Source organism: Sphaerulina musiva (assembly GCF_000320565.1).
Source record: "Sphaerulina musiva SO2202 unplaced genomic scaffold SEPMUscaffold_2, whole genome shotgun sequence".
NCBI classification, from domain to species: Eukaryota; Fungi; Ascomycota; class Dothideomycetes; order Mycosphaerellales; family Mycosphaerellaceae; genus Sphaerulina; species Sphaerulina musiva.
Window position 1 is genome coordinate 2,456,710 of NW_016017384.1, and position 25,550 is coordinate 2,482,259.

Consider the following 25,550-nt stretch of genomic DNA (forward strand, 5'->3'; position numbering starts at 1 on the left):
TGGCTCAAGAAGAAGAAGACGAAGAAAGGATCTACTACTTCCCTACCTCTACTAAGCTTGACTTCTTGTCCTCTGTTTGTATTAGATAGATAAGGTAGGTAGGTAGGTAGGTATAGTAGGTATATGTACTTTTTTCTTCTTCTTGTTCTTATTGTTTAATAGCTAATCATGTAGGTAATGCGTACATCTCGATATATATACCTCTTTCAATCGTATTACATTTTTTTTTGTCTTCCTCGTTATATCGACTTTACTTCTATCTTACTATATCTTGTTGTTATTTACCTTGATATACTTTGATTTTTTTCGCCCACTGCCTAACGAGTAGGTAGCACCTGTAGAGGAACTTGCTTACCAAAACAAAGACTTTGTTGGACTTTTGATTTTACTAGGTACGTACCCAAAGCTGGCTAAAGGTAGTAGCAAAGAGTACAGGTACCTAAGAAAAGCAAAGTTGGAAGCAGGAGGACTCGAGAAGCCTGAGGGAGATCTCCTGGACCGGGCATTCCGAACGGGTAGGATGGTGACAACCTGGAACATTAATCTACCTGACCTGTAGTCCTGTACCTACCTACCGGTCCTACCTTACAAAGGTAGCTACCTGGGCACGTTTTGGAGTACATGTATACATACATACATACATACATACATACATACATACAACTAGAATGTAGTATGTATTGCATGAGGAAAGATGCTAGGTTTAACCGGTATGCTGCGCGATTACTATACTGATTAGCAGCAGCAGCTTATCACAACCTGAGCTTGGGAGTAGGTATGTACCTACATGTAGTTGGCTCCTGCTAGCCTGCTGCTGCTTGTGCGAGTCGAGACTAGTTACTATGGACTAGGTAGGTCCAGATTGTTGTCAGGTGGCCCCCCTTCCCCCTCTCCCCCCGGGTGCTAGAGGAGGTATGGGGGGAGAGTTTAGACTAGGAAGTGTGTAAGAGCAATTTCAGCAGCTTCCCAAATCTACGATCGAATAAGGTAGTATTGACAATGAGGTCCACATACCGTGACATACATTTGACGTGACGTTGGACTTCGCACTGCAGTTGTAGCACGACCAGGAGAAACATCGTGTAACCGTACTGTATTGTGTGAGGGATTGCTGACTTCCTGCTTGGAATCAGTTGATATAATGATATATGACATATGTTGTAGTCGTTCGTAAGCTGTACTTGGCGCCAGGTCTGTAGACCTAGCGAAGTAACAGGCATGCTGTGTGAGTGATTGAAATGAGTATCTGCAGCTGTATAGGCAGCTGATTCGTGCTGAGCAAACTTGCCATGTCAATCACGTCTTATCGACGTATCTGCTCGGAAGAAGGCGGCTTGGAGCATACATTCTTAATAAAAGCTTAAGAAAGACACGAATCACTGCGTGAACGGCTTCTGAGTGGCTCCAAGTGACTCCTGGTGATGGTCACTCGCATGCGTATTGTAGCATGTCGTGTAGCGACTCAAGCGAGCTGCACAGCAGTATGAGACACAAAATCGATATTGCTGTTGTCAGGAAGCGACCCATCGGAGCAACATCAGGCATGCGGGGTGTTGTTCTCAGTTGACCTTACTGTCAAGATACCACTCTCTCGTTCTGTTACCAAGAGATTCGCTCTGAGTAGGAGAGCATAATTCCTCTCGTTCCAGCACTACGAGCAGCCCAGGCTGAACTTCAGCCACTGGTGCCATCCTGATCCATTGAGACAGTACTGTTTTCTTTTGAATTGCAGTGAGGACGTCAAGCAGATGTAAAGACAGCAGTCGCGTCTGTCCTCTATCTCTCCGATACGGTATAAGCAGGCCACTCAGGGTCAACTATCCAGCTGCCGTGTGCAGGGAAATCTCCTCCGCCGCCCTCGTAAAGCTTATGAAGGCCGTTGGTGACCACCCGCTCGTTCGCCGTGGCTGGCCTGGCGGTCAAGCGCATTCCGATGCCATTCGAACCGCGCCATACGTCCACGCCAATCCGAGCATAACCGATATTCTGCAATGCAACGACAATGGGCGATTTGTCGTCACTCCAGATAGCGCTATAGGAGTCGCCCCCTGGATAGTATATCCTCATATCGATCATCTCCATCTGTTGCTTCGGCGTCGGGCCGAAGGCGAAGCGGAAGAGGTCTTCGAGCTGTTTTTCTGAGTCTGGTACTACATCTCCATGCAGCTTTGCCTGCTTTGGTGCTTGTGCTGGGCCTAGAGATGCCGCACTATCAGAACAGGAGAGGCGCGGCGTGTATATTCCTGCTAAGTGGACACTCTTCGATTGGCGCAGCAGCTGAGGGGTGGTGGTATGAAGGATATGGAGGCCATATGGGTAGCTCACGAAGAGAGAAGTTTCCCTGCGCGTCGGGACGGCGAAGTGGCTTCTGAGCTCTTCTGCAATCTGCCTGTTGAGCAGAGACACTGTGTGATATGCGGTTTGCGTGTGGGCATATGTGGTCTCGGGGGGTTCGGTGTTTGCTGGTATGGTCGCAGGCTTCGTAGCAGAGAGGAGCGTAGGGCAATAATCGGTCTCGACAACAGGCTCGTGTTGCGCGGGGATTCCGGGATGGGGAACGCGTGACTCGCCATAGAGGCGGTAGACGATATCGGGCGGCCAGCCTACGAGCTTTGCAGTGCCGATGGTGATGTTCTTGCAATCCAGGATGGCATATGAGTAGATCTCGAGGCGGAGCTAGAATGTGGCTGCATCAGGGAAGTGTACGTAGAGAGGAGGTACCTAGGTAGGTAAGGTAGTTGCGCGGAGGATGAAGGCAGGCTCACCTCAACGGGCAGTTCCAGAAAGATACATCTGTTCGCCGGGTTTGCCATGATGGCGCTGCTGTTCTTTTTGTCGGTTATTGGTATTCAGGTTGTTGAGGCGATGGCGTTGGTTGCTACTCTACTTACTGTATCTCGTATCGTGGCACGGCAGGATCGAGCAACAACACGACGGGAAGATTGGAAGTTGGAAGATCATATATCACGCGTGCCGGTATAGCCGAAATCCATTACAGGTACATGTACATACTGGACGGTACCAGGAACGTCACGACACGCCAACGTCCATACATGTACCTTCTTCTGAAGCCCATCCATGGATCGTGGCCACAACAGCAGCACATCAGGTGGTCATCACCACCTGGAGTACCTGGGAGTAGGTGGTAGTGCCCGGTGCTTTCCGAGTTTCGATCACCAGCACAAGCAGAGCATTCAGCCAAGCATACAAGCCGACTATGAGGGAGGTAGCTATATGTCCTCGATGTTATTTCATGGGAGGCGATGGCTTCTTCATTCATTCCGGGCCAGCTGACAACACGAGCCTCATGCTGAGCCAGCAGCTGCGGTGTCATTCTATATACAACACCCGACGGACCACGTCCCCATCATCATTATTGCCGCCTGTTTCCTCCTGCTTCCATTTCTGGAATCTCGACGCTGCGTTCTGCGGCAGCCGACCAGATCGGCTTCTCTCCTGCAGGGCGGGCTCTCGAAGTCGAGGATGGTGCCATGTGTCACAAGTCTATTCTCAGCACTCGATACTACCATAGCACGTCAGATGGTTTGACAGCAGCACACATGGCGCAGGGCGGAGCAGCACCACCCCTTTCCGAGTCGGGACGAACGCTTTTCGTTTGGCTGGACGTTGGACAAATGATGCGCACTCGGAATCCAGGCCGCTGCGACGGCGAACGAAGATGGTACCTCTAGGAGGTAGCACGTAGCAGGATAACATCAAGGCATGTACTACGGTCAGTCTGTCCGTCTGTCACGGGCATTATTCAGGAATGTCAGTCCGTGTGTGGCGGCGGCCCGCTGACTTGGCGCGCAATGGCGGCAGTTGCGACGGGCGTAGCTTCCAACTTCCAACTTCCAAGACGCCTCCCTTGTCAATATCGGCAGGCACGACGCGACATGCTTGCACACCTCCACCGCATCCAATGTTTATTGTTGTTGTTCGTTGTTGACCTTCTGCTGCCACACGCGCACGCACGAACGCCCGACCGTGTGCGGACAGGTCACAGCACCCGCCAGAGCAATTTCGCTACCTCATGGCCCGCGCAGAGCGAAACGCCTCGTTTGCGTGTATAGTCCAGTCAGTACAGCGTGGTAGGTCTTGGGGCTTTGCCATCACAATCGCCTCACACACACACTCTCTCTCTTTCTCATCAGCAGCCTCATCTTCCTCCTCCCCCTCCTCCTCCCTCCTCCTCCTCTTCCATCACCACCACCATTACCACCCGACCACCACCGCCGCCGCCGCCACATCAATCACGGCACAAGCCCGTCGACTCAGCCAGTCAGCGAGTTGTCGTGGGCCGGTGGACACAAGAAGGACCTCGTGTTCCCTGCTCATGGAGAAGCGCTGGTAACGCCAACCGGACTACTTGGTGTTACCTTCAACAACGTGCGCCCCGAAGATCGGATAGAAGACTGCCCTGCCCTGCCCTGGACCCCACCCCATCCTATCCTGTTTACTCTACCACGCCCTCCATCGAGAAATTTAACCCTTCCGTTTTGCTCTCCGTTTTCGCGTCTAGACGCCTGCCACTGGACGACCTCTTCTGCTCTCTCCCCTTTCAGCCGACGGCGATGGTGGCCTCGTAAACGACCTGCCGACCTGCATCGAACGCCTTCCTTCCCGTCTGCGTGCATGCATGTCCAACTTGTCATTCTGAGAGCTCAAGTTGCGACGTCGAGCACCAGGCTGGCCTACATACACTTTCACTGTACACCATCTGCCCCCCGAGTCCTCTGATCCCTCCTCCTGTTGGTCAACCACTCTCGTTAAAACACAATGACCATGATCGGCCCCCATCACGTCGACCGATCGTCGTTGATCTTTTATTCTATCGCCAGTCTGGCCGTCATTTCTCAGCTTACCTCGACTGCAATCACAACGACGCTCGCTACATCATCTTTGGTACTCAGCCCAATTTTTCCCTCGGCCATCAGCGCCTCTGTTTTCGAGATATTCGCCCTAGTCACGCTTCTAGTTGCCATTGGCCTTTTCTTGCGTAGGGTTTCTCGAAACCTGATGCTCGCCGCCTGGATTCCCACTGTTCTTTCCGGCCTGATTGGATCTACCCTGGCCATCACTAGCTTATCCTTTGCTCGACGTTTCAAGCCAGACAATGCTCCTAGCGAAGGACCATACGACCAGCACGTGCACAGTCTGGCCGAAGCTGGTATTGCTGTGGCTGTCATCGGCCTAGTACTACAGTTCATCTTTTGGACAATAACCTGGCCCCGACATATGCAACACAGCGTGCTCCCAGAACACGAGCAGCCTCTTTCAACTCAGCAGGTCAAGCCGCGTACCATTCACCTTCGCCTTGGCTCGATCGGTATGGAGCAGCCGTCGTCTTTCTTCGGCGCTCGACAGGGACCTGCTTCGCTAAAGTCAATCGCCTCCTCTCATTTCACTGCCAGTGCGAAATCATCAATCAGAAACTCAGCAACAGAGTCATTGCATCCAATGACATCAAAGACGAGGCTGATCTTGCAGACATCCTTTGGCTCACGAAGCTCCAGAGGCACGGCAGCAGGCATCGGCTCTCCGCCGTCTCGAAGCACTGAGTCGGAGTTTGAGCACTGGGACACTTCCCGTGTGAATCATTCGTTCGAGACAATGAAGAAGCCGAAAATGCCCTGCTTAGAACCGATCCCAGGCAGCCGACCGGCCTCCTCAGCGCGTCCTTTAGATGGACCATTTCCCAGCGTCACAATTCCTCACGAGACTCCAATGCCAATCTACGGGGCTTTCATGTCACCAAAAGCGAACACAGAATCTGAAAATTTCCCAATACAGGATCTTCCACGTCTGCACATTCGGCGAGATAGCACTCCAAGCATTACTAGTCCGACCACCCCCACTGTCGATCAGCATCATATACACCCTCTTTTCAGATCGGAGTCTCCGGCGCCACCGCCACTAACTTCACCTGGAACAGTCATCACCGCATCTCCCTATGCTGGGCAGATATTTACCCCAGAATTTGCTTTGCAAAGCCCCAGACTGCTTGGATCGATGGACGGCTCACGCCCTGCGAGTCCAGCAATGTTGTCATCCAGCCTCAGTCGCCCTGGCAGTAGCAAGAGCTCTCGTACGATCCCAACGTCTCCTTTTGACTTAGGCCACGTGCCACTACCGGATCGTGGTTTCCAAAGGCTGGCGACGACTCATTCCCGACCGGGAACGCCGCTGAGTCCGAATGGCTGATTATTCACGAATGAAACGAAGTAGTACTGGATGTGCACACTTTTGAGTCCATGTCACGGGGCGGCAAAAATTTGGCATAATGAAACGACATGGGAGTCCAGCATTAGACCAGGAGACTGAGCAGGACTCAACATATGCTGAAACATATGGGCTCTCCCATGACTAAAAGCCGCATCTCCCAAAGCCAGCTGGTAGGATGCTGGACGGAATCTGGGATCACAGCACCGCCCATGAATGGCATGATATAAGAGGAGGAATAACATGCTTCGAGCTATGCTCAGCGTTTGTCTGTTCAGGGGGAGGGAAGCATAGGGAATGAAACAGGCGCTTCCAAGCCCGTCGCCCTGGTGTTAGGTTATGAGCACGAACGTCACGGAATACTTGCAATGGAAATAAGTAATGAGCAATCTATCGTATCAGAGCAATGGAAAATTCGAGTAGTGTCTTGTCAGATATGGTACTCCATCTGAGTGCACATTTCGCAAGTGTCATGATCGTGTGCCTGGACACCCACCCAGGAGTTTACAATGTCCGTAATGGCTAGTTCTCGAGAGAAGAATTCTGTTCGTACACGTCTTCTCCTTCAATTTCGCTTTCTGAATACAAGCTTGACCATAGAATCGTCCGACTCGTAGCAAGCACTTATGCTGTCTATCGTGCTGCATCGATCTCTCAAGTAAGGGCTGTGCCTGAGGCTTCGGAATCCACCCGTGCTTTCTGCCAAGTCACGCTAACGCACGCCACCCGACTACATATCATTCACTTATCGCTGCCATTAGTACAGTGAAGAAGTCGACATATAACGGCGTATTCTCTGTTCACCTTGTTACGCTTGCACGACGGATAAGAGTCATGATATATGCTGCCTGGGAGACTCGCGAACGGCACTCTGCTAAAGCATCTCCACCACGACTGTAATCCGACTACGCCACCACGACATTCGTCGTTGGCACAGAACTTACCATCTCGACGGGAACATGAATCCGCTACAGCTGTTAAATCCCAAAGCTTTCGCGAAGGAGAAAGCCAAGTCGGTGAAGAAGACGCCCAACTATGGTACGTGTCATTCTCGTGTCCTCTTCCCAGTCGAGTAATTCGTGAGCTTCACTTGAATCTTCCACGCGCCGCGTGGTGATGCACACGCTCGCCGCTTCACCTCACTTCACCCATTTGCGCGTCGCTCAGGCGGCAGCCGACCGTCAAACTCTATTCTCACTCCTGACCCAACGACGTTTTTTGAAATACCTTCTTACCTGCAACCACCCCCACCACCATCACCATCCATCTCCGCTTCAACCACGAGCAAGCAACAACCCGTCTTGCGCACCATTGTCCTTCACCAACATACTTCTTCCATCTTCACCACCGCCGCTGCCACCCGCGAGACACACGGCAGCATCTTTATCCAGGCTGTGGTGCTCATCGCGTTCCTTTGCCGCCGTCAGAATCCATGATGAATCTCCTCGGCCCCCGCCCCCCCGACACTCACACTGACTTCAACCAACTGTCCATGCCTATCTCTGAACTCACCACGACAGGTCCACAACAAACACGGAAACCTGCGCCTTCTCGGCAGCCTGACTACGACCCAAGATCTCTGCTAGACCCGAGGGCCGTCGCCACTTCGCAAGATGGAGCCAAGAACAACTCGCAATTCAACTCAACAAGCGATGCCGCCGAAGATACCCGATACAGTACTGCGCGCATGATCGAAGATCTCCATGGCGTTCAAGAGCGCGATGCGCCAATGATGAAACGCAAAGCTGTTGCCACTGATCGAGACGGATCCGATGAGGAGCGCAAGAAACAGAAGACCATACGCGCCAACAAAGGTGGTCTTATTAGCGACCACCTTGAGCAGGAGCGTCGCAACATCGGTGCCAGCGCGATTGATCTCACAAACGATGACGCCGACGACGAAGTCATCGAGCAAGGTGTCTCTGTCGTTACTACCTCCAAGACTTTCGAAGACGAGGAGGTGTGTCTGGGAGTGTTTGATACTACTGTCAACGCTCATCGCGTACCGAGCGTTTCGAGCGCTTCCGGCATTCCAAAGTCTCACTGGCCAAACAGTCGCATTACGTACAAGCGAGACGACCCCAAAACAAAGATCATCCATCTAATCGACAATGCCGGCGCACGATTTGGTAGCATGGATATGAGAGCTGCCGTTGCGCTGTCTCCACTCATGGATGGCGAGAACGTCAACCACATGCGTTGCCGCATGTATCTCCTCAATCGCCCGAAAAAGCCCAACGAGTCCTCGGGAATGAGAGTAAGAGTTGATATCGAGAAGCCTCGTGCGCTGACAACCGCTGACCAATTATTTCCAGACATCCCAATCACTCAAGATTACGGTGACTATGTTTTGTCCACGCAAGCTGGCTACCAAGATCGGCATGTGGCTATCGCGACACCAGCTCTTTCTACGCGCACCTCAAGGTTACACCGGCAGAGAGGTCGTCAACCCTCAACTTCCGGTAAACTACGCTCCGGTCGCCAAGGCTGGTGGGTATCAGCCTCAGAGGATGTCAGGAGCGAACCATGTACCCCGTACGACTGAGGAAATCAAGCGTGAGGCCGAGACCATGTTTGATAACTTGGCGAAAGATGAGGATCTTCCAGCTATGGAGAGCAACCCTGAGGTCATCTCCACGCCTTTGATGCCACATCAGAAGCAGGCGTTGGAGTTCCTAATGACTCATGAGCGAGACTACGACGGAGAGGAGATTCCAAGCCACTCACTGTGGAGATCTAAGGTGAAGGATAATGGTCAACCTACTTGGTACCATGTGATCACGGGTCTCGAGATCTATGAGAAGCCAGAGCCTGTTCGAGGCGGCATTCTGGCCGATATGATGGGCCTTGGTAAGACGCTGAGTATTCTGGCGCTCATCGCAGCAACGAAGTCTGACGCAGCTCGATTCCGTCAGGAGCGGCCGGATGACGATGATGTTGATCGCAACGCTCGTGGTACGTTGATCATCTGTCCCAAGTCCGTACTCTCGAACTGGCAAGAACAGATCATTCAGCATACTGTGCCGAAAAGTATTACCGTCTATGCGTACCACGGATCGAACCGTATGCAGGACACCAGTAAGCTGTCTAGGTACGATGTTGTTCTTACATCATACAACACAGCTGCGGCAGAGCTTCAGGATGGCAATCGCGTAAGGAAAGCGCTCAGCAGGCTCAACTGGTTCCGCATCGTGCTCGACGAAGGCCATCAGATCCGGACTCAGACGACAAAGGTCTCCAAGGCTTGCTGTGCTCTGTACGCTCAACGCCGTTGGGCAGTCACTGGCACACCGGTGCAGAATTCCCTCTACGACCTGGGTGCGCTCATCAAATTCTTGCGCATTCAGCCGCTAGACCACCCTCAAACATGGACGCAATATATCATGTCTCCGTTCAAGAATGGAGATACGGGCGTTATCCAGCAATTGCAACTTCTGGTAAGCAGTATTACTCTCCGTCGCGGAAAGAAGACCATCGGTCTTTTGGAGCGCAACGAGGAAATTACTCGCCTTGACTTCAGCGAATCCGAGAAGTTCCTTTACAAGGCTTTTGCAACCACGTGCCGTACACACTTTCACAACATCACAGGAGGTGGCAGTCAGCTTCGTGGGAAAGCGTACGCCCACGTCCTCAAGTCTATTGGTCGTTTGCGCGCCATCTGTGCCCATGGGCGTGAGATGCTCAACGAGGAAGATATGAAAGAGATCGAGGGCGACGACCAGAGCAACGCTATCGTTATCGATGTTGGCGATGAACCGGGATTTGGCGACGAGGATGACTTCACTCCCGACAGCCAAGCCTACAGTCTCTTTAAGGTCATGCAAGACAGCGAGATGGACAAGTGTACACTGTGCAACCGCAAGCTTGGCAAGCAAATTGCCTCGGACGACGTTGTCGATCTCAGCAATGAGAGCGACGCAAGTTCCGATGAGGAAGAGCCTGAAGAAGAGCCAGATCTGCTCGCTTATCTCACGCCGTGTTTCCATCTCATTTGCACGCACTGCAGAGAGCAGTGGGACGAAGCGTGCCAAAAGAGTCTCACGGTGGACAGGCACTACACCTGTCCGTACGATGAGTCGTATCAGCATATTGGCATGAAGCCATTGACTCGACATGGCTACGAAAATCACCTGGACGAAAAGAAGCAGTCGGAGAAACTGCCGACGGCGGCAAAGTGGGACGCGGAAAGCTATAGCGGACCTCACACGAAAGTCAAGGCACTTTTGCACGACCTCGAAGAGTCTGCAATCGAGACCAACGCCCTCCCACCGGGAGAGCCGCCCATCAGGTCTGTCGTCTTCAGTGGATGGACTGCATACCTGGACCTGATTGAATTTGCACTCAAGTCCCGCAACATCGGCTACGCACGCCTGGATGGCTCCATGTCCATCAAGCAGCGCACCCAAGCCATGGACACGTTCAAAACAGATGATCGTGTGGTAGTCATGCTCGTCTCGATCAAGGCCGGTGGTCAGGGCCTCAACTTCACCGCGGCCAACAAGTGCTACGTCATGGAACCTCAATTCAATCCTGGTGTCGAAGCACAGGCCGTCGACCGTGTCCACCGCCTGGGTCAGACTCGTCCAGTCTTCATCAAGCATTTCATCATGAACGATTCGGTCGAAGAGGGAATTTTGAAGCTGCAGAGAAAGAAAGAAGCTTTGGCGCAAATCAGCATGGATAGGAAGAGAAACAAGCTGGAGGAGAACAAGGCGCGTATGGATGACCTCCGAGAACTTTTCAAGTAGGGAAGAAAAGATGGGAGGGAGAGAAGGAAAGAAGTGAAAGAAAAAGCAGACTTTTTTTTTTCTTTTCTTAATATGCTCTTCAGGCTCTACCAGACAGACATGAGCCTACCAGTAGCTCATGAAACCGGAGATATTGGAGTGTTTTCTCTTTTCTTGCGGGTTCGTCATCAATCAGCTATAAATGCTGCACTCGCCTAGCAGCATCTACCTTTACTAGCTGGCTGGCTGGCAGGCAGGTGGAACCTCAGAATGGAAGCAGAACGCACAGAATAGAATGAATGTAATGACAATGACAATTTTCTCCAACCAAAACCAACCCCCCAAAAAAACCCCCCAAAAAAACCCCCAAAAAAATAAACATAATTATCCTACTAGGTCTCTCTCACTCCTTCTTTCCTTTGTTCCTTCCCGTTTCTTTGTCTATCTGTCTGTCCTTTACAATGACCTAAGTCCCTTACCTTATCTTACCTTAGTGACTAGGTAGTAAGTTACCAGACAAGACATATCACTATATCACCTGATAAAGTCAGTCGACTTATATAGGCTCGACTGGAGCGTCAAAAATTGTTTGCGTTGTTACAATACTTCCAAGTACAAGGCAGGTGTGCTTTCGAAAGGGTTTTTTTTTCTTCTCTTGTGCACTGCACTGCAATACATACACTATTAGTTCATGTCAAGCAGGCCACACGAATGAATGATTCGATCCATCTTTATCTTGCATCATTTCCTGTTCTCACAAATCATGCTTCATGAAACCTTCAGCCTCCTCTGCGACCGGCTCAAAAGTACTCGGTACTTCGGCCTCACTCTGGGGCACAGCACTGACTTCAGGCGTAGGCTCGACATCATCCATGTTCAAAAAGTCATCCATGCCTTCCATCCCCTCCATGGCCTCAAAGTTGTTCTCAAACTCATTGGACTCGGTCGTACCGCCTAGGCCTCCAGCATCTTGACCAAATAGCGATGTTGGTTCTGATGGCTGAGCAGATTCGCTGACAGCGCCCGAGCCAGAAGCTTCGGCAGGCTGAGTTTGCTCCTGCTGTTCGGGGTTGGCGTTTTGCTGCTGGGCCCGCTCTGCGCTCACCTGAGGCTGCTGCAACTTCATACTAGCGAACCTGGCCTCTGTCTCTCGTACGCGTTTCCGGAATTGGAGTCTGTCGAGGAACAGCTTCTGACGAGAACGCTCGATTTCGCGACGTTCAGCTTGCAGAAGAGACTCCATTTCGCTAAACTGTTGCAGTTTGAGCTCTAGCTTTTGCAATTGCAGATTCACGGCGGCAGAGACCTGGTTGGTCAGTTGCCGCTCCGTGTGCGAAGCAAGGGCTGCTGATCGCGCAGCAGTCAGACTCAGCGCAGTCGTGGGCAAGTCGTGTGAGCTGGGAGGTTCGCGAGTGGCAAGAGATGTGGTATCGTCAACATCCATGCTGTCCTCGCCCTTCACACTTTCAGCTTGGGTCGCGCTTTCCACTGGCTTGTCCTTTTCTGCACCACTTGTCGAGTGCGTCTCTGCATCGAGCCGTTGCTTCAGCTGTCTTCGCATCTCTTCGACGCTTTTGCCTGCTGCCTTCGCAGTTGTCGCAGGATCAGCCAGCCCCGCTAAGAAGCCCATGACAGACATCACGGGATTGTCAAATTGACTGAAAGGAAGTCGACCACCGGATAGGTATGCCAGATCCTGCATGCCCACGCCATTTGATGCTGGCCCATCTTCGAGATACTTGTCCTCAATCTCGAGCTGCAAAAACTTGAGCACGCACTCCTCCCTTGTCCTTGAGCCCACATGATCTGCAACCTGCTCCCAGCTGTCATCAAACATCTCCAGTCCTTCCAAAAGGAGTAGAAGCTCGGAATCTTTCCATGGCGCTTCTTTGTCGCCTATACTTCGATAGCTCTCGTTCTCAAGTTTTGTGTAATCGGCGGATGTGGTCGAGCTGGGGAAGCGTCCCTCCTGGAAGCACAAGCTGCATAGGTCGTACCGTTGATCTTTGTTGGGTTTCGGCGTGGTGGCTACAGCAGGTGGGTTCTTGGAGTTGTGGTATCGCACTCGTGTGCAATCCTTGCCGCAGGAGTAGCAGAAATACTGCTTGCCATCCTGTTTCAAGCCCTCCTCAATGCTCTTCTCGCCGTTGGCTTCGCTCCCCTCAGTCTTAGCAGGAGTAACGTCCTTGCCCTTGTCATCGTATATATTTCTCCGCACTTCCAGGTTGAGATCGGCTTTGCCTGCTGTTGCGAGCCTGTCGGTACTGGCGTGAGCTTTGCCAGCCGTGACAGTGTTAGCGGCAGGCTGGAGAGGCTGCAGACCCCGAGGAGTATCCGCTGTTATGCGGAAGTGCCCTGTGAATGGTGGGCCAATGTTCGATGGTCGCGTATCCGGATCAATCTGTGCATCTCGTTAGCATGCAAATTCAGAGCTATGCTGCAGTTCGTATACCTGGTAATTGATAAGTCCCCATTGTTCCAAGAAGGAATGAACTCGCATGATGGCGCAAACGTCCCCAGCCAAGTTCCTTCTGCAAGCTGTGACAGTTAGGTACTCGGACGGATTGAGACGATACGTATTGACCATGAAGTCGCGATAGTCCTTGTACACGGCCGGGGTCTTGCTACGATTACGGTTGTTGAAGAATTCTGGCAGCGCTTTGCGCTCCAGATTGTGAATCTCATGCATGTCAAACCACGCGCTGTACGAGGGCAGGATAATGGCGTGGTTCTGGTCGATCAAATGTGATCGCGCAGACTGCTCGGTCACGGCCTTCGTCTGTGCGGGCGCAGGAGTTGCCTCGGGCGCAGCAGCCGCGTCTTTGGTGTCGCCCATCTCCTCGTCCTCCCCAGCCTCTTCAGCGTTCTCAGGCGCAGGCGCGTCCGGCGCGTCCAGCGGGTTGTCTGATACTGGCAGCGCTGCGTCGCCTGATTCAGGCTTCCCGGCTTCCGGTTGTTCTGCTTTGGCAGGCTCTGTGTCCTCTGCCATGGACGTGTCCTGGTCTTGACTCTGCGCGTTTTGCTTGGCGTCCTTCTCGATGGCTGCATTTTCGGCGCGTATGAGCTCATCCGAGGCCTCTCCAGGCGCATTGGCGTCTTCGTTTGCGAACTCGAAATCCATTGCGGCGGTGCGTTGCGCCTGAGCTGAAAGGTAAAGTCGTGGTGCGATCAGCCAACCTCGTCAGCAGGGCACCTTTTTGAATGTCGGCAAAGGCGAAGCCGGTCGCGTAAGTGTGAGAATTGCAATGCTGTGCAGTGCAGAGCGGGAGGGATGGCGTGCGAAATGTTGTTCGTTGTCTTGCGGGCGCGCTTGGGTTGGGTGCACCTTTGAAGCGTGGAGAGGAGAGAACGCGTTGTGTCGGCAGATGCCGCTACCTGTACCTCTGGGATACCTTAGGTAAGGTACCTACTGTTCAACAGAAACTCTAAACATATAACCTGTGCTACCTCCTAGACGAACCGTGCCTTGCTCAACGACTGCATCTCATAATGTTATGCACAACGGAAGTGATAATGGTGCACATATCAGGGTACATACTGGCTGCGGTAGTCACAAATCCTGCTTTGCGCGTTTTTGATTCTCTCAGGTACTCAGGGCTACCCAAAAGTCCCTAGGATATGGCCTTGATCCTTTCGTGCAATGGAATGCAGCGAATGTCTTCAGAGGCACTACATGTATCTGATAAGCTTCTGATTCCATCCCATCATTGTCCAATTTCAAGAAGTCGAGAATCTCCAACCCGGGGCGCTCTTCGTGGAAGAGATCTTCTCATCCTCGGTGTTTGACCGATTCAGTTTCAGCTCTCTCAATCCGCCCGATGGCTGTGAATTCCTGATTGCATATGATGCCGCTGCTACCGCTCCAGGATTAGGAGGCGCAGCAACAGTTTCGACTTGTTCGCTACTCGCGCTACGTTGTCCGTACCACCCGGTCTTCCTTTTCTCAGCAGCCCATGAGCCCCATGAGCTCAGATATGCACCAGCTCGTTGACTCGCAGCGGCCACACTTGCCTGAGCTTGTTGCATATCTGGCTTTTGGAGTCTACTCTGCTGGGCAGCATCATTCTCAGCATTCTGTGCATTGGCCGCCGCTGCAACTCTTGCTTCCTCAGATCGCTTCCTTTGTGCTTCTCTCATCTCCTGGAAATCTGCCGAAAGTTTATTGAATGCAGATGCCACTTGCAAACGTCCATCTGCCAAGCGCTTGCCAACAACCTCTCTCGTCTGGCTGAAGCGTTCGTCGAGATGTAGCTCTGAAATCTGGACAGCCAGTCGACGCTGCACATCTTCGATGGTCAAGCCACCCGCCATGGGATGACGGGGCTCCACGATGTCGAAGAGCTGGCTATCGGTCGTCCTGTTCCATAACTTGTAATTCTCGGATTGTTGCCAGGTTTCCACAAACGTTAGGGAGAAATCTGAGGCGGGATTGCCTTCGATATCCGCGACGAGCAATTTGGTATCACTGTCCTTGTGTGCTGCCATGTATTCGTGATACTTTGTGGCTGACAGGAGTGCTATCAGGTACTCTTCGAATTGAAGTCTGATGAACTCTTCGCTTCCCGCATAGCCGTGGGTGGTAGGCCGACCTGGGTCAAACGCATCCCACGTATCATTTACTGATTGCGTGAGGAAGTCAATCCACCTCCTATCCGCCGTGGTCAACACCAAAGCATGCTTCAGCGCTGGGTTGAGCACTTGCACATTATCCTCGTCTAAGTTGACCAGCAAATCGCAATACTTGTCCTTTTGTTGTAACAGCAGACTATTCGTGCTCCCCACCACATAGCTTTGTGTATTGGCATCCGTGACCATGTCCAGCTGCTGAAGTGGTGTATATGGCCCAAATATGGATCCTTTCCCAAACAATTGCAATGGCAGTCCGATATATGCCAGCAAAGACGCCCGATCGCTTGTGCGGACAGAGTCCGACTTCTGTAAGGTCTCCGCATAATGATCCATGACTGGGTCAGCGCAATCACGCAAGCTACGGACCAAGCCTGGAATCAGCGAGATGAGCGAAAATTGGACCTGACACACCCGTTCGCACTGGGAGCCGAAAAATAAGACCTGTAGTTTACCGTCAGCTTACGGCAGTTTGACAAGGCGAAGGTCTAGTTATTGCCATACCTTCTGCTGCAATAACAAACATTTCAGCATAACCAGAGTCTGCCACTTGAATGTATGCAGAAGCTCCCTCAAGCTAAGGCCAAAGTATTGGTCTCTTTCATCCTCGTTTCTCGCAATATCTTCAACTAGATTCTCTTGAAAGCGCTGCCCGCATTGTCAGCAAAGATACTATGAGCAACTCTTGACACTTGTCACCACTGACCCACCTGCAGTATTTCTAGATCTCTGAAGTCTTTCTGGCCAAACCAGGCTGCCGTGACCGCACTGAGCTTTTCACGCAGCGCACTGAACCCTTCCGGTCGATCGGTGATCACGACTACTGCCTTTTGCACAGCGCTCCGGGTCACTTCCTCGCTCTTCCACGTGAGTGTGCTCGAATCGATCTGGTGCATGCAAGATATGCCAAACACGGAGCTTGGCTCAATGTCCTTCCCTGCAGCAGTGGTACTGCCTTTGTGTACGAGACTGAAATATGAAAACTCCTCCTCGTTCTGATGTGCGCCGTCAGGCAAGGCCATATAAGGTATGAGACCCCAGTCATTCATAGTCACAGGATCTGTGCCATCTTCTACGCCTATCCAGTGCTCGATCTCAGGGCCACGGTGGTGATTGAAGTCCACCACGCAGACCAGAGGCTTGAAATTATCCTCCCGAGATCTTGTAGTACCACTCCTCGAGGTATCCGCCGGTGTAGTTGTAGCCATGGTCGCTAGCCCCGAGGATCGTATTCGCACCACAAGGAGCTGCTCCGAGCCTCGACCCCGCTGGCGGAAGCATGTGAGTCGGAATGTGGAAGAGTATGATGGCGCAGCACTTTGACATGGAGAAGCCGGAGAATTGTGTCTAGTCTATCGAGAACGGCGTAATCTCATGGCTCGGCGGAAGAGGAACTTTATGTCCTCGAGTCACACATGGTGCGACACGTCCAACGGCGTTGCGAGGTGTGGTATCGTACAAGACGTAGGAGGTAGGCGAGTTGCCATATGTTGATATGTACGTCCAGCGCATAACCATCAAGGGTATACCCCATTCGTCGAACTGCAGACGCAGGGTCTTGAGCTCGACGGGCACGGGCGGTGTGCAATGCCAAGTGCGAAGTATCCATTTAGAAGTACCTAGGTAGTGTATGTCTAGGAGGTAAGATACCTACTTACCTACCTTACTACTTAGGTGAAGTACAGTACATTGGGAGGACGAGACACATCCAGAGGACACAGAGGTGACGTGTAGGCGAGGCAGCTCTCTCTTGTTCCACGTGCTACTCAAGCATGGAGATGCTCGGTTTCATGGAGATGGCCCACGTGGGCTTCGGATGTGCTAGATACTTACATACCTAAGGTACCTATGAGCATGTACCTGACCTTCCACGCATACCTACCTACCCAAGGTATGGATCGATCTTCGCCCGTCTGCTGGACACCGGGTGTACGTTGCGCATCTCGAACAACTCGTTCTATCGGGGCTGTCTGCGCTATGAGCTTTTGAGCTTCTCAGTGAGCTCTGGCACCTTTTCGAACAAATCTCCCACCAGTCCCACGTCTGCCACTTGGAAAATGGGTGCATCTGGATCTTTATTGATCGCCGCAATCACTTTCGAGTCTTTCATACCAGCCAAATGTTGGATGGCACCAGATATTCCAGCACACAGATATAACTGTGGTGCAACATTCTTTCCCGTCTGACCAACCTGCAGACTGTTGTCTGCAAACCCAGAGTCCACCGCCGCTCGACTTGCTCCAATGGCAGCACCAAGCGCATCTGCGAGTGGTGGCATAAGCTTCTCAAACTCTTCCTTACTCTTCAACCCTCGCCCACCGCTGACCACCTTCTCCGCAGTGGCCAGATCAGGTCGATCACTCTTAGCCAGGTCTTCAGACACCCATTCTGTAGGGCATTCGGCCTTGGGATCTGTGCCCTCTTCCACCGCAGCACTTCCGCCCTCTGCAGCACCAGACGGGAAGGCCGTGCCTCTCACAGTCACGATCTTGACATTGTCTTCGCTCTGAACCGTCAGGATTGCGTTTCCGGCATAGATGGGTCTGACAAAAGTATCTTCACTTTCAATATCCGTAATGTCACTAATCTGTTGCACATCAAGCAAAGCAGCGACACGAGGCATCAGATTCTTCCCAAATGCTGAATGCCCAGCCACGACATGTGTATAGCCTCCCTTTTTGATATTTTCCACGAGCAGAGGTGCAAAGTTCTCAGGCAGACCTTTATCGTATGCACCGTTATCCACATATATGACCTTTTCTAGTCCATCCACTTTGGAAGCCTCGTCTGCGACCGTCTTGATATTTGAGCCCGCCACGAAGCCGTGTATGCTGCCTCCGAGTTTCTGGGCAGCGGAGATCGAGGCCAGTGATGACATGTTTAGCTTGCCCTCTCGTTGTTCCAGGATTGCGAGAGTCGACGCGAGGCGGCGAAGTGCTTCCCGAGACATTGGTCGCACTGTGGGCACGGCACGCTGTTGCCGGAGACACGTTGCTGCTTGCCGCAGGGCGCCGGTTCGTATAGGAGCGACCATACTGGTGGTGTGAAGTTGTGTACGCTGTGTCTAGAACGGATGGTGTTGTGACTGCATGTGGTGAGTGTTTAATCACAAGAGGCGTCATGCTATAGAACTAGAACTATAGGGAAAGCCGAGGTCGCTGATGGCGCAAAGCCGGCAACATTGACACGTGAATCATGATTGTTGTTCGCATGGGACACATCTCTACCAAACGCTTCTCGCCTTTCCATTTTTTACTCAGGTTCAGATAATTCATAGGGACTAGTAAATAGGCTGGTGGCGCACTCCTGCTTTCTGTACATGCACTTCCTCCGCTGCTGCGTGAACTCCACGTCCACCGCGGGCGCATTCGATTCCATATTCAGATCAATCCTGCTACTGAGCGACGATTGCTGAGATCCGCCGCCCGCATATCACCTGAGCATGATGCTACTAATGAAGGCCAGCTTTGGCCGCCGGCAGGTGTAATATCTCGTCCCGATTCCCGGACGCCTGTGCACCGTCCTATGCCTGTATCGTGGATGTCGTGAGTTTTTTCTATGCAGCTCCGTTTTCCGTGAGGCCGCCTGCAGCAGTCGGATCATTTCCTTGGTCGACATTGTGGTAGTCAAGGATCTCCGAGTACCTGTCACATAAGCGAGTCAGCAGCTATACGACGCATGTTGCATTAAGGACCACAAGCATACATCATGATTTTCCATGTGTCCACGGGCAGATCGGCGTCGTTGAAAGACCAGTCAAACTTCTCTTCCGCCTCTGGTTCGTCGGTAGGATCGTGGTAGGGTGCAAGGTATGGGTCTGCAAGAGCCTCTCCGGCCTTCACACGTTTTCGTGGGTCAAAGACAAGCATACGCTCCAGGAGTTCAATGGCTGGAAATGTTAGCATGCGGCATTGCTCCCCATTGTGGACCTGGGACATGAGCTTACCTTGTGGGTCAGCGTTCTTGAACTTGTTCTTCAGTGGCTGGCGTTCGCGCTTTGGCAGGGATTGCACGAATCTCAAGGTCTAAGGGTACCGTCAGCAAGTCATATCTTAGAACCACAGTCCAGACTACTCACATTCTCGCTGCAGATTGTGGAAATAACATCATCTGGTGGTGTACCCAGGAGCTCAGTGATGATGGAGAATTGGTTGACGTGGTCCTTGCCTGGGAACAAAGGCTTGCCCTCCAACATTTCTGCGAAGATGCAGCCGGCGCTCCAAATATCCACTTCCACATCGTACTTTTGCCATGTGAGCATGATCTCGGGGGCTCTGTAATAACGCGTAGAAACGTAGCCAGTCATCTGTGGGTCTTGAATGCGCGCAAGACCAAAATCGCATATTTTCAGGTCACAATTCTCATTCACGAGAATGTTCGATGGCTTCAGGTCCCGGTGGACGACTCCCGCAGAATGCACGTATTTGAGACCACGCTAACACAGTCAGACCTGATATCGCTCTAGGATATGGGGTGCTCACCAGTATTTGGTACAAAAAGTACTGGATGAACTGCTTCTCCAGAGGTCGTGAGGTAAGCAGCCGGTGCAGGTCCGTTCCAAGCAGTTCGGTCACGAAATAACTGTGAGAGAAGAATAAGCCCAGTTTGTCATCAGGTCCAACTTACCAACGTACATATCCTCCAGAGGTGAGATGAAAATATCGCTGAGGGAGATGACCTGCGCTCAGATCAGTGATTGGCCTTGCCGTAACCCCCGAGGGCGCTGCATACATTTTCGTGCTTCAAATGCTTGAGCAGTTTCAATTCTCGGTACGTCCGCTTCGACAGAACCGGTGTGCTGAAAGGCTTCATTATCTTCTTTACAGCCACGGCCTGTCCTGTAAGCTGATCCTTGGCCGAGCTATGTGCTCGTTAGTCCAGATCTCAACATCGCCGCCCCGTGCAATCTACGCACCATACGAGCCCAAAGGCTCCCATGCCCACTGGCTGCAGATCGGTGTATCTGCGCTCGTCAGTCCTCACTCCCCCGTCTTTGTGTGTTGTTGCCGCGTTGCATCCGCTCTCTTGCCACGAACCTGCTGGTGATCTCGAACGTCGTGCCAAAGATCTGGGCACGTACGAATTCCGCCATCGTGAAGGACGACTTCGCGCTCGCTCGGGCGGTGGAAGGAGGGCGGTGTATTCGAGTATGGGGGTTTGGTGGTAGGGAAACAACAGGTTGAGTTTGATGGTTGGAGGGGCTCGGTCGCGATCGAAGATTTAGTACCGGCTTGCACGTGGCGCTTGTGCTACTTCCACGAAGCAAAACTCTCTACTTCGTCTCCGTTCGCCCTGGAACTTCGAGTCCTGATGTTGGCCTGTTTGTGGCGGTGTGTTGCACGAGATGGATGCAAATGCTGGCCGAGCCACTCGAGACAACGAAACTACCTGGTACGTCGCGGAGTTGATCGACAGCGGGCCGTGAAAGAGATCGAACCTCACGAAAGACAGATGATTCAAGAAGCAGTCGGCTACAGGAGAAAGAACAGAACGAGAAGGAGTTTTCTTGATGAGAATATACACACGAGCATGTTGAGCTTCCAGTCTTCAGCTCATTTTCGTGCGGTCGTCATCGAGACAGGCCATGGCTTCCTGCCAGAGTGAAGCCGAGTGACGGCCTCGACTCCGGCTAGAACTATAGTGTGCTTCAATCTGCTGCAACCAGTAGCAAGCCTTGCTTCGTGCTATCTCAGACGCTCGCCCAGAACTTCAACTTGACGCTCGTGATGTCATGGAAGACCACGCCGATTGTATGCCCATGCGACGTTACCTAACGCTTCACTTTCGTATGGAGGTGAATAGCGAGCATACCTACCTTATGCCTCGTGGTCGTTTGCCTTGCTCTGCGCTTTGCTTCTACCTTAGTATCACGCCGTCTTTAACGAGGACTGCGTTCATGAGCACGTAGAATGTGGGCCACGCTATAGTACCTAAGGTACATGTAGGTACCTAAATGTACTCGGAGAATCAGGATGAAAAATGGCAGAAAATTGATACGAGAATGACTGGATGGCATCCGCGAATCCCTTCGACATTGGACTCATGTGCATCCTGTTCAAACGCCGTACGCGAGCGGTGAGGTGTCTAAAGTCGACAACGCGGGTAGGACTATGTACGGCCAGTGGGGGCTCAAATTCGTCCTCCAGCTCCAAATCGGCCACGCTGCCTGCGACCAATCATCATATGGACACTGGACCGAATCAACCTGGTGTTGTCCATGTATTCGCATTCCGCGACATGGAAGGGCGTGACATGGAGTCCAGCCTGTCCAGGTGGGCTTGGTGGTTGACTCGGCACCTGCTCCACGTTGTGCGATTCCCGTTGCTCACCTCATTGGTTCCCGATAGGCATCTAACACGTGCAGGCCAGGCGCAAGAAGTTAAATCAGCCTTGCGGCAGAGCCGTCTACCCTTACCACTACCACTACGGTGCCTACCTATTAGCCCATTCCAATTCGCAAATGCAGTAAACATGAGCACGTCTTCCAGTGATCGAAGCGGAGAGACAATCTCACGCATGGTCTGCAGGGCAAAGAAGCACTCCGCGTCGGGGCTGGGGATCGGCATCCGCCGAAGAATTGTTACAGGTGCACGCAGTCCTCGGCTGGTCGGGACAAGACAAGTCGACACACAGTAAGACTACGAGGCGGGTAGGCGTATTGCGGCATAGCGATCGGTGCGGCCTGCTGTTTCATTCGCGCAATCTAGAATGTTGGCTGGCCCAGTGTCCTCTCGATGTAGGTGGTGTAGTGGCGTGCATGGAGTAGGTGCAAAACGACATGGGAGAGATTGGATCGAAGCGGTAGGGTAGTCGGATGTATGTATTTGACCAGAGCAGTGTCCTGGAAGTGCTCACAGAAGCTGCATGTCGCTGGCCGGAATAACGTGAGGTCTGCCGAGAGGTGATCCCCACTGGTTATGGACTAAGCCCCAAACTACTAAGTTGTTGGTGGTTCATCATCGTCATGTTTGCAGGAAGCAGGAAGCGGGCGAATTGCTACTGAGAGGTGACTGTATTCTCCGCCAATGTCGTTGTGATTGAGTTGCGCAGCGACAGGCATCCGGGCCATCGAGTGTCCAAAGCGTGACAGCAGAGAGTACCTTGGTCTCGCGGGCACCGCAACCAGCACACCACGGCGACATAGTAAACGTCCAACCACGAGACCAAGACCATAGGACTAGCTGCGGTGTCAGATCGTTGATGTGGGCCGACCTCGAGTTCGTCACTTGAGCCGCTCCGCTCATCCACGTCCTTGCACAATAATCTATTGGAGCTGCACAACCACCGATCTCTGTCGCACCGGGACCACCACCACCGCCGCCTTCTCTACTCGCGCCCAGTGCATCCTCCGCCTCACTTCACCAGCGCGCGGTGTGCGGTTGGCCTCCATTCCACTGCTGCTGCTGCTGCTGCCGCTGCCGCTGCTGCTGCTGCTCGAACTCCGTCGCGGGCAGCCAGCATTCGTACGCAGACACCAGCCACAAAGGGAACAAAGCCACCAGCTTTGAAGCCGTGCGCGCGCCCGCTGGCACATTCCACCCAAGCTCTCGTCTGCAAGCAGTCCGTAGCCGTCGCCGCCGCACGAAACATAAAGCACAACCACCGACAACGACGCACGCCTCCACCAATATACCGGCGCGGGCGCGGCCGGCCATAAGAAGCGGTTTGGCGTTCAATTGGCCAACGCCAGAGCTCATTGGAGCTGTTGGGCTATCCCAACACATCTTGCGAAGCGATGGGTGCGTGTATGTCAAGCGATGTACAAGATGGCGATCAGAAGAAGCGCAGCCAGATGATCGACCGTACTCTAGAGGAGGACTCGAAGAAGCTGCGGCGGGAATGCAAGATCTTGCTGCTAGGTATGGCTATGGTACGGGGGAATGTAGGGACAAGCTGAGCTGACAATGAGCGTAGGGTCCGGTGAAAGCGGGAAAAGCACAATAGTGAAGCAGATGAAGATCATACACCAAAATGGCTACAGTGTTGACGAGCTGGCATTGTACCGGCATACCATATACAAGAACGTGGTGGACTGCGCGAAGGCACTCGTCGGCGCGATGCGGCAATTCGAGATCGAGATCGAGCAACCGGCGAACCGAGAGCTCGCCGACTATGTGATGGAGTATACTGTTGATCCTGACCCGCAACAAGCACTTGACCAGCGAATAGGGGAGGCCATAGCGAGCATATGGAAGGACCCATGCATACCCAAGGTCTTTGACCACCAGAATGAGTTCTACCTCATGGATTCGGCACCATAGTAGGTGCAAATGCTTCCATTCCGTCAGACGACACTAACTGTGTGGCAGCTTCTTCGATGAGGTTGCAAGGATATCCGCTGCAGACTATATACCCACCGAGGCCGATGTGCTGCGAGCTCGAACGAAAACGACCGGTATTTACGAAACACGTTTCCAAATGGGCCAATTGAGCATACACATGTTCGACGTTGGAGGCCAAAGGAGCGAACGCAAAAAATGGATACACTGCTTTGAGAACGTCACATCGATAATATTCTGTGTCGCGCTCAGCGAGTACGATCAAGTGCTGCTAGAAGAAAGCAGCCAAAATCGCATGATGGAGTCGCTTGTGCTCTTCGATTCGGTCGTCAATTCGAGGTGGTTCATGCGCACGTCCATCATTCTGTTTCTGAACAAGGTGGACCTATTCCGAGCGAAGCTGGCCAAATCACCCCTTGGAAGCTACTTTCCTGATTATTCGGGCGGCAACGACGTCAACCGTGCGGCCAAGTATCTCCTATGGAGATTTAACCAGGTCAATCGGGCACATCTAAACCTGTACCCACAGTAAGCCAATGTTCACGCGGAACCAAGAGTAAAGTTTGTGCTAACTCACGTCAGCCTTACACAAGCGACCGATACATCGAACATTCGGCTCGTCTTCGCCGCAGTAAAGGAGACGATACTCCAGAACGCACTGAAAGACTCGGGCATATTATGATAACATACCTACTGCCATGTCCGACATTTGATACGCCATTTACAACCCGACTGATTTGGCACGACGAGGCAGACCACATCTTTTATACGACTATTCCCCTTTTTTTTCAGTGCTATCACCATCTACAGGATATCCCAGCGGGCGTTTGGAGTCAAGTCAGCACAGCTCGAATGCGGCAGAATGTTGGGTAACAAGGGATTTTTGTTCTTGTACTGGGGCCGGCATGTCTGTGGCGTGGCTCACGCTTTGGCTGATGGGGTGGGGATGGGCTCGGAGCCTATCGAGTGGTTGTTTGGTGAGTGTAGATGGGAAAATCTGATCGTTGGCGTAGCGCTTATGTACGCGCCCGCTTCGGATGATATGAACGCTGCACCGATATCTGGAGGCCGTTGTTCGCATCGCGTCTGGTTTGCTATCACTCACAGGCCCACGAGACGCGACATGTTCTGTTACCGTTCACGACTTCTCGCGAGAATAGAGGCTGTCGGTCGGAAGGTGCTGACTGGCAGAGTAATGGAACGGCTTGGGTTCGAGCGCAAAGGGGTTCGACAGGCCTTAATGCTGTTGTGCATGAGTGAGCGAGCGAGCGAGCAAGCATACCTTACCTTCAAGCCTGTGGTTTGGCAGAAATTGCATATGGGCGGTAAGATGTATGCTCAGACGATAGTAGTCCTACGAAATGTTCTTGGCCCTCGAGCTGTTTTCGCCTTTTCGCCATGGCCCATTTGTGATACATGCATGGGTTTCTCCGTCCAGGGCAGTTGTCGCTGTCCCTGTCGGTCCGTGTCGGAATGTAAAAGCCAAGAGTCCGGACACTACAGATTTACAAAATGTACCTGTTGGACGTTCTACTCCCCTTGTGCAAATCATGCATACCTACCTCCTACATCATACATGTTGTACAGATCGTAGCGCATCGTCTCGTGATGTGTCTGTGTCGATGACTGGAGCACGTGTCTTCCATGACCCGACCCTGTGGTGAAGACATGATGCGTCCACGGTTGTTGCCTCGAT

At 52.4% G+C, this 25,550-nt stretch overlaps 8 protein-coding genes across 8 annotated transcripts; 3 read left to right on the forward strand and 5 right to left on the reverse strand.

The window, feature by feature from the left end:
• Positions 1–1,014: 1,014 nt before the first annotated feature.
• SEPMUDRAFT_147544 (uncharacterized protein) lies at positions 1,015–3,123 on the reverse strand. Its single transcript, XM_016904369.1, has 3 exons — positions 2,897–3,123; positions 2,766–2,828; positions 1,015–2,676 (listed from the first exon to the last, which is right to left on the reverse strand). Exons 2-3 carry the CDS (start codon positions 2,811–2,813, stop codon positions 1,777–1,779), a joined length of 948 nt encoding a protein of 315 aa, XP_016763870.1. The 5' UTR covers positions 2,814–2,828; positions 2,897–3,123; the 3' UTR covers positions 1,015–1,776.
• Positions 3,124–4,566: 1,443 nt separating this feature from the next.
• Positions 4,567–6,654, forward strand: SEPMUDRAFT_147545 (uncharacterized protein). Its single transcript, XM_016904370.1, has one exon. It carries the CDS (start codon positions 4,780–4,782, stop codon positions 6,202–6,204), a length of 1,425 nt encoding a protein of 474 aa, XP_016763871.1. The 5' UTR covers positions 4,567–4,779; the 3' UTR covers positions 6,205–6,654.
• A 419-nt stretch (positions 6,655–7,073) lies between these two features.
• On the forward strand, positions 7,074–11,271 carry SEPMUDRAFT_147546 (SNF2_N-domain-containing protein). The gene is made up of 3 exons (XM_016904371.1): positions 7,074–7,260; positions 7,743–8,479; positions 8,538–11,271. The coding sequence occupies exons 1-3, from the start codon at positions 7,182–7,184 to the stop codon at positions 10,968–10,970; spliced, it is 3,249 nt and encodes a 1,082-aa protein (XP_016763872.1). The 5' UTR covers positions 7,074–7,181; the 3' UTR covers positions 10,971–11,271.
• Positions 11,272–11,523: 252 nt separating this feature from the next.
• SEPMUDRAFT_147547 (SWIRM-domain-containing protein) lies at positions 11,524–14,253 on the reverse strand. The gene is made up of 2 exons (XM_016904372.1): positions 13,402–14,253; positions 11,524–13,350 (listed from the first exon to the last, which is right to left on the reverse strand). The coding sequence occupies exons 1-2, from the start codon at positions 14,068–14,070 to the stop codon at positions 11,704–11,706; spliced, it is 2,316 nt and encodes a 771-aa protein (XP_016763873.1). The 5' UTR covers positions 14,071–14,253; the 3' UTR covers positions 11,524–11,703.
• A 250-nt stretch (positions 14,254–14,503) lies between these two features.
• SEPMUDRAFT_147548 (uncharacterized protein) lies at positions 14,504–17,017 on the reverse strand. Its single transcript, XM_016904373.1, has 3 exons — positions 16,286–17,017; positions 16,080–16,223; positions 14,504–16,019 (listed from the first exon to the last, which is right to left on the reverse strand). Exons 1-3 carry the CDS (start codon positions 16,781–16,783, stop codon positions 14,667–14,669), a joined length of 1,995 nt encoding a protein of 664 aa, XP_016763874.1. The 5' UTR covers positions 16,784–17,017; the 3' UTR covers positions 14,504–14,666.
• A 356-nt stretch (positions 17,018–17,373) lies between these two features.
• SEPMUDRAFT_147549 (electron transfer flavo protein domain-containing protein) lies at positions 17,374–18,661 on the reverse strand. The gene has a single exon (XM_016904374.1). The coding sequence runs from the start codon at positions 18,607–18,609 to the stop codon at positions 17,551–17,553; it is 1,059 nt and encodes a 352-aa protein (XP_016763875.1). The 5' UTR covers positions 18,610–18,661; the 3' UTR covers positions 17,374–17,550.
• A 135-nt stretch (positions 18,662–18,796) lies between these two features.
• On the reverse strand, positions 18,797–21,163 carry SEPMUDRAFT_147550 (mitogen-activated protein kinase HOG1). Its single transcript, XM_016904375.1, has 9 exons — positions 20,612–21,163; positions 20,491–20,538; positions 20,307–20,436; positions 20,210–20,253; positions 20,057–20,156; positions 19,654–20,010; positions 19,522–19,600; positions 19,281–19,464; positions 18,797–19,219 (listed from the first exon to the last, which is right to left on the reverse strand). The coding sequence occupies exons 1-9, from the start codon at positions 20,665–20,667 to the stop codon at positions 19,132–19,134; spliced, it is 1,086 nt and encodes a 361-aa protein (XP_016763876.1). The 5' UTR covers positions 20,668–21,163; the 3' UTR covers positions 18,797–19,131.
• Positions 21,164–22,574: 1,411 nt separating this feature from the next.
• Positions 22,575–25,226, forward strand: SEPMUDRAFT_80825 (G-protein alpha subunit). Its single transcript, XM_016910258.1, has 4 exons — positions 22,575–23,434; positions 23,490–23,835; positions 23,885–24,382; positions 24,437–25,226. The coding sequence occupies exons 1-4, from the start codon at positions 23,311–23,313 to the stop codon at positions 24,534–24,536; spliced, it is 1,068 nt and encodes a 355-aa protein (XP_016763877.1). The 5' UTR covers positions 22,575–23,310; the 3' UTR covers positions 24,537–25,226.
• Positions 25,227–25,550: the final 324 nt, after the last annotated feature.

Coding starts and splice junctions, on each gene's coding strand:
- SEPMUDRAFT_147544 (XM_016904369.1), bottom strand. CDS start 2,813: ATGGCAAACCCGGCGAACAGATGTATCTTTCTGGAACTGCCCGTTGAG. Junction 2,677..2,765: donor TTCTGGAACTGCCCGTTGAG/GTGAGCCTGCCT, acceptor GCCACATTCTAG/CTCCGCCTCGAGATCTACTC.
- SEPMUDRAFT_147545 (XM_016904370.1), top strand. CDS start 4,780: ATGACCATGATCGGCCCCCATCACGTCGACCGATCGTCGTTGATCTTT.
- SEPMUDRAFT_147546 (XM_016904371.1), top strand. CDS start 7,182: ATGAATCCGCTACAGCTGTTAAATCCCAAAGCTTTCGCGAAGGAGAAA. Junction 7,261..7,742: donor GAAGAAGACGCCCAACTATG/GTACGTGTCATT, acceptor TCACCACGACAG/GTCCACAACAAACACGGAAA. Junction 8,480..8,537: donor ACGAGTCCTCGGGAATGAGA/GTAAGAGTTGAT, acceptor AATTATTTCCAG/ACATCCCAATCACTCAAGAT.
- SEPMUDRAFT_147547 (XM_016904372.1), bottom strand. CDS start 14,070: ATGGATTTCGAGTTCGCAAACGAAGACGCCAATGCGCCTGGAGAGGCC. Junction 13,351..13,401: donor GGGGACTTATCAATTACCAG/GTATACGAACTG, acceptor CGAGATGCACAG/ATTGATCCGGATACGCGACC.
- SEPMUDRAFT_147548 (XM_016904373.1), bottom strand. CDS start 16,783: ATGGCTACAACTACACCGGCGGATACCTCGAGGAGTGGTACTACAAGA. Junction 16,224..16,285: donor GAGATCTAGAAATACTGCAG/GTGGGTCAGTGG, acceptor CAATGCGGGCAG/CGCTTTCAAGAGAATCTAGT. Junction 16,020..16,079: donor GTTTGTTATTGCAGCAGAAG/GTATGGCAATAA, acceptor GGTAAACTACAG/GTCTTATTTTTCGGCTCCCA.
- SEPMUDRAFT_147549 (XM_016904374.1), bottom strand. CDS start 18,609: ATGGTCGCTCCTATACGAACCGGCGCCCTGCGGCAAGCAGCAACGTGT.
- SEPMUDRAFT_147550 (XM_016904375.1), bottom strand. CDS start 20,667: ATGGCGGAATTCGTACGTGCCCAGATCTTTGGCACGACGTTCGAGATC. Junction 20,157..20,209: donor ATCTCACCTCTGGAGGATAT/GTACGTTGGTAA, acceptor CTTCTCTCACAG/TTATTTCGTGACCGAACTGC. Junction 20,011..20,056: donor ACTTTTTGTACCAAATACTG/GTGAGCACCCCA, acceptor TGACTGTGTTAG/CGTGGTCTCAAATACGTGCA.
- SEPMUDRAFT_80825 (XM_016910258.1), top strand. CDS start 23,311: ATGGGTGCGTGTATGTCAAGCGATGTACAAGATGGCGATCAGAAGAAG. Junction 23,435..23,489: donor ATGCAAGATCTTGCTGCTAG/GTATGGCTATGG, acceptor CAATGAGCGTAG/GGTCCGGTGAAAGCGGGAAA. Junction 23,836..23,884: donor CTCATGGATTCGGCACCATA/GTAGGTGCAAAT, acceptor ACTGTGTGGCAG/CTTCTTCGATGAGGTTGCAA.